This window comes from Girardinichthys multiradiatus, chromosome 24 (genome assembly GCF_021462225.1).
Source record: "Girardinichthys multiradiatus isolate DD_20200921_A chromosome 24, DD_fGirMul_XY1, whole genome shotgun sequence".
NCBI lineage: Eukaryota > Metazoa > Chordata > Actinopteri > Cyprinodontiformes > Goodeidae > Girardinichthys > Girardinichthys multiradiatus.
Window position 1 is genome coordinate 25962149 of NC_061816.1, and position 11011 is coordinate 25973159.

Sequence of the window (11011 nt, forward strand, 5' to 3'; positions counted from 1 at the left end):
TATTTTTATGTTTTCAATTATTATTTTTTTATTTTTATGATTTAAAGTATTAATCAACATTTAACTTTTAATGGTTGCCGAGGGCGGCGGGGCCGTATGAGTATTTCCCACAAAATATAACGTTTATCGTCTATGGGTTTTCGCTCATACAGAGTATTTTTCTTATTTGTTTTTATATTAAATGTTTTTACTTGTGATAAAAGGAGGGACTGTTGGATGGGTGCGAGGACTTGTTATCACTCATGTAAAAACTTTGTGTTGCAAGGCACCTTCACTCCGCTTTGTTTTCTGCTCTGGTATGCCTTCCTCCCTGTGTGTGTGAGATCATCGTTATCTCCGTGAGAACCAGCCTCACACACACACATATACACCCTGTCTGAACTGTCTGTTGAACTGTGTATATAAATAAAGAGATAGGGTGTCAAAACTTTGTAGTTGCACTGCAAAATGGGCTACCCTTGACACAAGTAAAACTGACTCTGTATCGTTCTTACCTCTGAGTTGACTGAATAATACCTAACACCATCTAAGAGTCATTTTGGCTGAAATTTGGCTCCTCTAAGTGGTTCCAGTGTCTTAATTTTCTTCACTGACTTTCGGGTCTCTCCAGCCTCTAAATGTCTGGGTCCACCCTATTATCAGGCTGTAAATCACCTCCCCTGGCGGAGTTTTCAACCGAAATGACCTTTTTAGTTGGTTTTCTTGCTGGGAAATAGAACATTCCTCATTAGTTTGATTTTGTTTCTGTTGTTTTTCTAACATACTCCTCATATAATCAGCTAGGTTAGCTTCTTCATCTAACTCTCACTGATTTATAAACTGTGGTAATCTGTATGGTCTTCCAAATAACGTTTCATAGGGTGTTAGCCCTGAGGTGCTTGTAATGTTTATATATAGTTTTACTAGATCCAGACACTGTGTCCATGGTCTTCCTGTCTCTTCAATACACTTTTTTAGGCGGTTCTTTATAGTCCCATTAATTCTTTCCACTAATCCAGCACTTTGAGGGTGGTAAGCGCAATGGTTTCTTAGATCTATGTAAAACATAATTCCTATTTTCTTTATTATTTGATTTACAAAATGGGCTCCATTATCACTATATATTTTCTCTGGAATCCCATATCTGGGAATGATCTTTACACAGTGCTTTTGCTACAGTCAAGGCATCTGGATGTTTAGTTGGAAATAGTTCTATCCATTTAGTAAATGCATATACTGGTCCTTCTCAAAATATTAGCATATTGTGATAAAGTTCATTATTTTCCATAATGTCATGATGAAAATTTAACATTCATATATTTTAGATTCATTGCACACTAACTGAAATATTTCAGGTCTTTTATTGTCTTAATATGGATGATTTTGGCATACAGCTCATGAAAACCCAAAATTCCTATCTCACAAAATTAGCATATCATTAAAAGGGTCTCTAAACGAGCTATGAACCTAATCATCTGAATCAACGAGTTAACTCTAAACACCTGCAAAAGATTGCTGGGGCCTTTAAAACTCCCAGCCTGGTTCATTATTCAAAACCCCAATCATGGGTAAGACTGCCGACCTGACTGCTGTCCAGAAGGCCACTATTGACACCCTCAAGCAAGAGGGTAAGACACAGAAAGACATTTCTGAACAAATAGGCTGTTCCCAGAGTGCTGTATCAAGGCACCTCAGTGGGAAGTCTGTGGGAAGGAAAAAGTGTGGCAGAAAACGCTGCACAACGAGAAGAGGTGACCGGACCCTGAGAAAGATTGTGGAGAAGGGCCGATTCCAGACCTTGGAGGACCTGCGGAAGCAGTGGACTGAGTCTGGAGTAGAAACATCCAGAGCCACCGTGCACAGGTGTGTGCAGGAAATGGGCTACAGGTGCCGCATTCCCCAGGTCAAGCCACTTTTGAACCAGAAACAGCGGCAGAAGCGCCTGACCTGGGCTACAGAGAAGCAGCACTGGACTGTTGCTCAGTGGTCCAAAGTACTTTTTTCGGATGAAAGCAAATTCTGCATGTCATTCGGAAATCAAGGTGCCAGAGTCTGGAGGAAGACTGGGGAGAAGGAAATGCCAAAATGCCAGAAGTCCAGTGTCAAGTACCCACAGTCAGTGATGGTCTGGGGTGCCGTGTCAGCTGCTGGTGTTGGTCCACTGTGTTTTATCAAGGGCAGGGTCAATGCAGCTAGCTATCAGGAGATTTTGGAGCACTTCATGCTTCCATCTGCTGAAAAGCTTTATGGAGATGAAGATTTCATTTTTCAGCACGACCTGGCACCTGCTCACAGTGCCAAAACCACTGGTAAATGGTTTACTGACCATGGTATCACTGTGCTCAATTGGCCTGCCAACTCTCCTGACCTGAACCTCATAGAGAATCTGTGGGATATTGTGAAGAAAACGTTGAGAGACTCAAGACCCAACACTCTGGATGAGCTAAAGGCCGCTATCGAAGCATCCTGGGCCTCCATAAGACCTCAGCAGTGCCACAGGCTGATTGCCTCCATGCCACGCCGCATTGAAGCAGTCATTTCTGCAAAAGGATTCCCGACCAAGTATTGAGTGCATAACTGTACATGATTATTTGAAGGTTGACGTTTTTTGTATTAAAAACACTTTTCTTTTATTGGTCGGATGAAATATGCTAATTTTGTGAGATAGGAATTTTGGGTTTTCATGAGCTGTATGCCAAAATCATCCGTATTAAGACAATAAAAGACCTGAAATATTTCAGTTAGTGTGCAATGAATCTAAAATATATGAATGTTAAATTTTCATCATGACATTATGGAAAATAATTAACTTTATCACAATATGCTAATATTTTGAGAAGGACCTGTATAATGACTAAACAGAACCTTTTCCCTTCACTGTGGTTTAGCTCAATAAAATCCATATGAATTTTTTGGAAAGGGTATTGTGGTTTTGGAAATTGTTCCCTTCGTGGTCTTAGATTCCCTTGTGGATTATGTTTTGCACATGTTAAACATGTTCTACAAATATTTTTTGAATAAGAGTTAAATCCATATATATATATATTATATATATATAATATTTATGTATCTGTCCTACCATACCCCCTGTTGAGACATGTGGAACACGATGGAAATTTGGCACCCAGTTTCTACAATAATTAGTTCGTCCAAGGAAGGACATCATTTGCTTTTTTGTTACTGGTTTTTGGAACTTGTAATATTGCAGTCTTTCTTTCTTCTACAATTGTGCGTCCCCCTGCGCTAAGATTGTGGCTAAGTTTGTGGAGCCCCCTGGGGGCGAGGCTTCTATTTTTAGAAACTGAGAGGACCTATAAATTTCGTGGACTCGCCATTTTAGAGATCATTCGGACCGTGACTGACTAAACAGTTGTTTGCGTGCCTGCAAGAAGAGGAGTTTTTCAAAGAGCCTTTCAAACAACACGTTTCTTACTGTTTCCAGTGGATGTAAGTACATACTAATTTGCTGTTTTTGCCTAAAACTGTCAAATTGCTGCAAGTAAATGACTACACACTGATTGTTGTTTAAGACTCTGAATCTGTCTGATTACAATGAATTGACGTCTGTTTGCTGTGTAAAGTTGCCTTGATGCAACGTTTTATTTGTTAGAAATGCTTTGTGACTCACATACACTGTCCCCCCGTTTTGTTTTCTATTTTGTTCTGTTTAGACCATGTCTGAGAAGAGGGAGGTCAAGTGCCCCATGTGCAACTGCACATACTTGAACATTGCCCGGCACTTCAAGGCGGCTCACAGATGCGCAAATTTAAAAGAGAGGTCCATCTTGGTGAAGTGGGCAACAGGACATATCAATATTCGTTCCTGCCCATGTCCTGTGCTGGGCTGTAAGTACAACCCTGGCCACCACCTGGATAGACACATTACAAACACACACAGTGAGCTGTCTGACACCCACAAAGAGGAGATGCTGGCCCGTGCCAGGACGGTCCAGGCAAGGCTCCTGCTGGGGGAGCTGCGCGCGTCAATGAGCACTCCAGCCATGGTCTCAGACTTTGACAAGAGGGAGCTGGAAGACCTGTACGCGCCGGCTGGACAGGTGGTGGAGCAGCAGCAGCCTAGTTCCACTCGAGACCCGGTGTGCTGCAGTGCTGCCTGCGCAGAACATTTGAAAAGGTCATCAATTAATTATCATTATTAATTCATCTTCAAGAGAGGAAATAATAGAGAAATGCAGCTTAAAGTGATTGTGATTTTCATATCAGCTACAAATCTGAGCTGGACACCATGGCAAAGATCAGGGTGGACCTGGAGTCTAGGTTGGAGCAGCAGCAGCAGACGATAACCACTTTAAAAAGATTTGTGGCCAGTCTTAGGAGGCAGCACGCTCCCACTGCTCAAAAGGTAGGCTTGGCTTGTTATTTGAGGGGGGGTTTTCTGAGTGGGGGGGAAGGGTCATGTAACTGACGTAGTACGTGTGTTTGTGTGTGACAGGTTAAGAGAAAGAGGACTGAGGTGGAGGAGGCATCCACCAGCTGCCAATTGGAGCCGCAGTCCGGTGGAGAAACACAGGTGAGAACGTCATCGTTGAGGCACTGGTTTCTGGAGAGGTGGACCATTCTGTGAGTGGATGAGAGATCCACAGTGAATACATTTTAAAGTACACCTCTTTGTCTCTCTCTCTCTCAGGTCACTGAAGAGCAGGAGACCACCACCTCAGCTGCACCATCCAACCTCCCCACCCCGAAGGAGGTGATCCAGATCCCTGGAGCGAAAGAGCAGATTGTGTTGCCAACTCATGCGATAGGAGCAGAGGAGGAAAAAGAGACTGCGGGCCCAGCATCCTTCTCTTGGTCAGCTGGAACAGGAAAGGGCAACTTGATGAGGCGCATAATCCTGCCAGAATCTATGGGTGAGTCAGGGGTCTTCTGCCCCATGTTCAAACGTACATATGTAGCAATGTCCCACCACCTCAAGCGCTCCCATAGGGTGACGAACCTGCAGGAGAGGGAAATCTTGCTCAAGCAGGCCTCTGGAAGAGTAAATATTAGGAATATACCATGTCCTGTGTCCGGCTGCACCTACAATAAGGGCAGGTGTGACAAACACCTGGGTACAGGCCATCCAGAGCTGACGGACACAATAAGGACAACCTACATTAATGTGGCGAAAGAGAAGACAAAGCGGCTGCTCATGGAGCTGAGGGCAACGAACCCGGTTCCTCCAATGGCTTCTGCCCTTGATCTGGGGAGCGAGGATGAGGAAGGGGCTGATGTCGGATCCCCTCACGCAGCCCCCAGCTTCGACTGTGGCGGCTGCCGCTCTTTAGCATTGGAGAACGAGGTTCTCAAAAACGAGCTGGCCAAGCTTCGGTCCAGCTACAAGGCTCTCCACAAGCGCCTCAGGCGGGTATTAAAGGGGAAGGGCTTGGTGAGAATATTATTATTTTTATTTTATTTTAGGTGAAACACACTATGAAGATTTATGACATGCAGAATGAGGTTTTCAAGCTTTGATTTCTGCTAACTATGAAGGTTTTCTCCTTCCTTTCAGCTAAAGAGAAGATGACATTTAACATTAAAAGAGCTCTGAACAACATGACATAATATTTTGAATGCAAAACGATTATCTGTGATTATGTGTTTCTAGTCTGCCTCAGATGTTGCTGGGGTATCAGAGGAGGAGGAGGAGGACGCTGGGCCCTCATCCTCAGGTTTAACATTAACATCCCAGGCAGTGTCCCCAGCTTCATCTAAGCCTGCAGGGTCTCAGTCTTCCTCCCAGGCGGAAGGAGAGCATGTTGCACAGTTGGTTGAGATTTGGTTAATTTCACCCGCTTTAAACGCTGTGCATCTAGAGCTTCTCAAGTAATTAACAACTCATTGATCCACCATAAATCACGCACTTTTAACCACACTTCAACCATTTTAACCTTTTAAAAGCCTGCCGTTATGTTTCTGAGCCGTTTCATGGAGTTTTTGTTTTGTTTTGTTTTTTAATTCAATGGGATCTACTTTCTGCACAAAGTACGCATCTAAGTTCGCGGGGCTCATTGGGGTCGGGGCTTGTATTTTCAGGAAACATTTCGTGGAGTCGCCATTTTAGAGAGCATTCGAACCGTGACTGACCAAACAGTTGTTTGCGTGTGCCTGCAAGAAGAGCAGATTTTGAACGAGCTTTTAAAACAACACGTTTGCTATCGTTTCCAGTGGATGTAAGTACATTCTAATTTGCTGTTTTTCAGTTGTTTTTGCTTAAAATCGTCGAAGTGCTGCGAGCGAATGACTACACACTGATTGTTGTTTAAGACTCTGAATCTGTCTGATTACAATGAATTGACGTCTGTTTGCTGTGTAAAGTTGCCTTGATGCAACGTTTTATTTGTTAGAAATGCTTTGTGACTCACATACACTGTCCCCCCGTTTTGTTTTCTATTTTGTTCTGTTTAGACCATGTCTGAGAAGAGGGAGGTCAAGTGCCCCATGTGCAACTGCACATACTTGAACATTGCCCGGCACTTCAAGGCGGCTCACAGATGCGCAAATTTAAAAGAGAGGTCCATCTTGGTGAAGTGGGCAACAGGACATATCAATATTCGTTCCTGCCCATGTCCTGTGCTGGGCTGTAAGTACAACCCTGGCCACCACCTGGATAGACACATTACAAACACACACAGTGAGCTGTCTGACACCCACAAAGAGTAGATGCTGGCCCGTGCCAGGACGGTCCAGGCAAGGCTCCTGCTGGGGGAGCTGCGCGCGTCAATGAGCACTCCAGCCATGGTCTCAGACTTTGACAAGAGGGAGCTGGAAGACCTGTACGCGCCGGCTGGACAGGTGGTGGAGCAGCAGCAGCCTAGTTCCAGTCAGGACCCGGTGTGCTGCAGTGCTGCCTGTGCAGACCTTTTGAAAAGGTAATTATTAATTATCATTTTTCATTCATCTTCAAGAGAGGAAATAATAGAGAAATGCAGCTTAAAGGGATTGTGATTTTCATATCAGCTACAAATCTGAGCTGGACACCATGGCAAAGATCAGGGTGGATCATGGGTAAGGGACAAAATAAACCAAATAACTTAGAAGGAGATGTAAAGTTTATGTGAAGGGGGCTGAATAAATATGTAAACGATGGCATAAAAAATACAGATTTTCAGGTAAATTAATTATCACTGAAATCCTAAAACTACACGGGGATCTTAAACTGGAGATTATGCATTCAAAAGATTCAAGAGATAATAAAAAACCTTGCCAGATTATAATTTCAAAGGGAACCTTTCAGTCCCTGAGTGCACACAGTTGATAAACAGATTAAAACAAAAAGATGAATTAAAAAAACAACAAGAGCAGCCTTTAACTGACATAGCCTTAATAATGAGGCCTAAAGAAAAGCACAGAAAAAAACTTTCAGCTTAACTGAAAACAAATAAGGGGGGCGGACCGCCACCAATCCCAGTTTAGAATACCAAGGTAGCCCCAAATTATAAAGACTAAGAGATGGTTTTAGAGGACGTGGTAAAAGAAGTTAAAAGAGGAGGTGACAATGTGGACAACATGGAAACTGTCCAACTGGACAACCCAGTGAACAATGACTAGAAAAGGGAGAACAGAATGTTGTTAAAGAAGTAATCTGAGAGTAAAAGATTTTGTAGGCAAGCATTAGTGAGAAACAGGTGATGTTCATCCAGGAGGAAGACAGTGTTCCTAGGAAATGCAGCTCATTCATTAACAATCAATTTTTCTCCTATAGGTGGAAGTTTTGCTGACTAATCATAGGCTGGATCTATGAAACATTATGAGCACAGACCAAATGACCAAGGTTCAGACTGACTTATGAACCTCACTGACCTGACAATGATAACATGACACCCAACAGATAACACCTTTAAGGTGGACCCCACTAAGACCACCTTATTGATTCTTGGTGAATAAAAAAGAATTGAAGCGTTCAAAACAGACCTAGTGGAAACAAAAGGGGTTATGAGGAAACAATGTGCATTTTAAGAATAATAAAAGTCAAATTATGTTCCAATTTTTGCAAATAAAATGACTGACAAAGAAATAAGTAAGTAGTGTGTGAATGTGTGTGAATGGGAATGACTGATTTCATTGTAATGCATCTTTGAGGGACCTTAAAAGCGCTAATAAAGGTCTGATGTTCTGATGATCTTTGAGAACTTATATCTTAATAGGGTTTCCAGGATCTTTTCCAAAAAAATCATATAAAGATAGCAAAGGTTCTACCTGTATTAAAAATACTGATAACCATAAGAAAGTTCATAGATCCGTCTTCAATTTTTCACAATTCTTTTACAAACCAGGTATTTAAACTTTCATGTGGCCAAATGTCTGTATTTGACTTTCTGTTTTTGTGAAATAAATGTCTGATTTATGTTATGTAAAAATTAGAGTCCTCAACATTACCATAATAATATTAGGTCAGTTCTCTATGGTAAAAAAAAAAGATTTTAACAGACGTTTAGACTTTTTCCAGTCAGGTTCAAAATGATTGAATTAGACTCAAACTGAACACAAAGTCCCCAATAAAATAAAATATGATAAAAAAGATTAAGAATTTGGAAAAACAGAGGCTTTAAAACCTGTGCAGGAACAGCACTGACACTGTCGAAAGTAGAGGAAATAACTTTGCATATGTTTCCGCGAAAGGCTGCATCTAAACTTCCCCTCACACTGAACAGGTCAGATCTGTTCTTTATAGATGCGGACGTGCTGAAAGATTCACACTGACAGCAGCAACAGAAGTTAAAACTTTGCTTAACAGAGGACCTGTTAAACAGAATAATATCTATCATTTAGAAGGAAAATCAATACTACCAAATATTTATACAAAACAGCTGCCATAGCGACCCATGGAAAAAACCCACATGTCAAGAAGGGGAAATATGGAACATCTAGTAAATCATCAATTCTATACTATACATTTTTCTGACTATGCAAAAAACCTTTGTAGATCATGCATTATCTGCTGCAAACATAACTTACAGGGCAACGAGATCCAAAAGGGGACAGTTCCCAGCAGCAGCACATCCATTTCATACCATATACATGGATTTCATTGAACTTTCATGGTTACAGGGAAAGAAATACTGTCTAGTGGTCATAGATGCCTTTTTCAAATGGGTTGAAATATACCCAGCAAAACACTGTGATGCTCTTACAGTAGCAAAAAACCTAGTAGCACATTTCTTCCCTACTTATGGCATTCCTCAAATCATCAGGTCAGATAATGGAACTATAAAAAATAGACTGAGGAAAACAGTAGAAGAAACAGGGAGGCCCTGGCCAGATTGCCTTACTTTAGTAAAGCTATGGATGAGAATAACACCCAGTCACACTGGTCTTACCCCATTTGAAATAGTGCATGGAAGACTTGTTTCCACTACCATCAGAAATGAATGATATTGAAAAAGCTCAGCATGAAACCTCATTAGCTGAATGGATGAATAAAATGTTACAAACAAAAGAAACAGTTGTCCAGTAGTCTGCCAGTAAACTCTGCTCCTATCCCACAGAATAACCTGAGGCCTGGAGACCTGGTTCTGATCAAAATGCTCCAAAGAAAAGACTGGAGCACCCCTCGATGGGAAGGACCCTTCCAAGTTCTCCTGACCATGTCTACTGCTCTGAAAATCGCAGAGACACCTTCCTGGATTCACAAGAGCCACTGTAAACCTGTTCTACCTTTACAGGAGCCAACTCAACCGACGGGGTAGCAGGGGAAGTCCGGTTACAAAGGGGCTGGTGACCCATAGGGCCCAGCGTCTCAACCCCGGTGAAGAAAACAGCTGACCTGCGCCCATTTATTATGGCTCCCTGTAAGGTATGGATAAGTCTTGGAGTGATCCCCGCACTTACATTGGGCTTCTTCCTTTGTCACAGTAAGAAAGAAGCAACATCCCACCGGAAAAGATGGACACCAGACGGGTCACACCTCAGGCCTCTAGGAAGTGCAGAAAGTCCTCCGTACTTGCAGAATTACTGGTATCGTTACGTGACACCACTAAATCTCAGAATAAAACGGATTGTTATGTTTGCTCTGTAATGCCTGTACACTCTCAAGAGTCCTACAATATATGTGAAAGCTATGAATGATTCAAAGGCAAATTGTGCCACTTCTTTTGGAGAATTAGGATATGCATCTCGCCAATATTTCATTATCCCAGGACAGTTTCCACAAGAAAGCCAGATTCTAAATTATACGTGTAACCCTCATAACTGCACCTGTGACTCTGAGTTTTGGAATACTTTAAATATCACTGAAGAGGACAAGGTCCCACCTTTTAATGCACACTTAAACGGTATAAAACAACACGCTCAGTGTTATAACAAAAGTAAAGGGAATAACTCTATCTAGGCACAAGTACAAATTGTAAAACAACTTTTCAGACCACTGACCTGTTTCACAATGGGACATACTGGGTACAAGGGGTAGCTTGGTTATGTGGAAACAACGCCTACTTCGTCCTGTCCCCCAGCTGGTACGGTATCTGTGCACTAGTTTTTACATCAGATCACACCATAGTAATTACTAGGGAAGCATTGCTGATCTCTACTTCTTCCAGAAGACAGAAAAGATCCTTAAAACTAAAACCACATGACAGTGTATGGGGAACCAATGTACCAGACGACTTTAAACATTGGTCCACAAATGACAAGGTAATCCTGTCCCTTCTTCCCTGGCTCGGGGTAGGTAAAGCCATGCTGCGCCCAGAAACTCTAAATTACTGTTTAGGATTATTCCTAAATAATTCCATAATAGTGGATGATGCACAAAATAAAGAAATCAGTGCTATGCGAGCCATGGTAATACAAAACCGTATGGCTCTGGACATATTAACTGCCTCATCTGGAGGTGTTTGTATTTTATTAAATAACACCCGTTGCACATATATTCCAGACAACATCCACTCTGCCAACATGACAGAAGCCTTAGATCATTTAAGAGATTTGCAAAATGTCATGGCTAAAGACCATCTTAGACCTACTACTTCATGGTTTGATTGGATGCTTCAGGGAGGATGGATGGGGTGGATAAAAAATCTTTTTGCAGCAATGA

General features: G+C 42.0%; 1 protein-coding gene across 2 annotated transcripts; it reads left to right on the forward strand.

Moving 5' to 3' along the window:
- Positions 1 to 3154: 3154 nt before the first annotated feature.
- Positions 3155 to 6813, forward strand: LOC124861833. Of its 2 annotated transcripts, XM_047355780.1 has the most exons (5): positions 3155 to 4114; positions 4204 to 4342; positions 4433 to 4510; positions 4628 to 4850; positions 5588 to 6813. In XM_047355780.1, exons 1-5 carry the CDS (start codon positions 3654 to 3656, stop codon positions 5692 to 5694), a joined length of 1008 nt encoding a protein of 335 aa, XP_047211736.1. In that variant the 5' UTR covers positions 3155 to 3653; the 3' UTR covers positions 5695 to 6813. The 2 variants fall into 2 exon arrangements, with proteins under 2 accessions (XP_047211736.1, XP_047211735.1); XM_047355779.1 differs by having other exon boundaries at positions 4628 to 6813.
- The last annotated feature ends 4198 nt before the right edge of the window (positions 6814 to 11011 follow it).

Coding starts and splice junctions, on each gene's coding strand:
- LOC124861833 (XM_047355779.1), top strand. CDS start 3,654: ATGTCTGAGAAGAGGGAGGTCAAGTGCCCCATGTGCAACTGCACATAC. Junction 4,115..4,203: donor TGCGCAGAACATTTGAAAAG/GTCATCAATTAA, acceptor TTTTCATATCAG/CTACAAATCTGAGCTGGACA. Junction 4,511..4,627: donor AGTCCGGTGGAGAAACACAG/GTGAGAACGTCA, acceptor TCTCTCTCTCAG/GTCACTGAAGAGCAGGAGAC.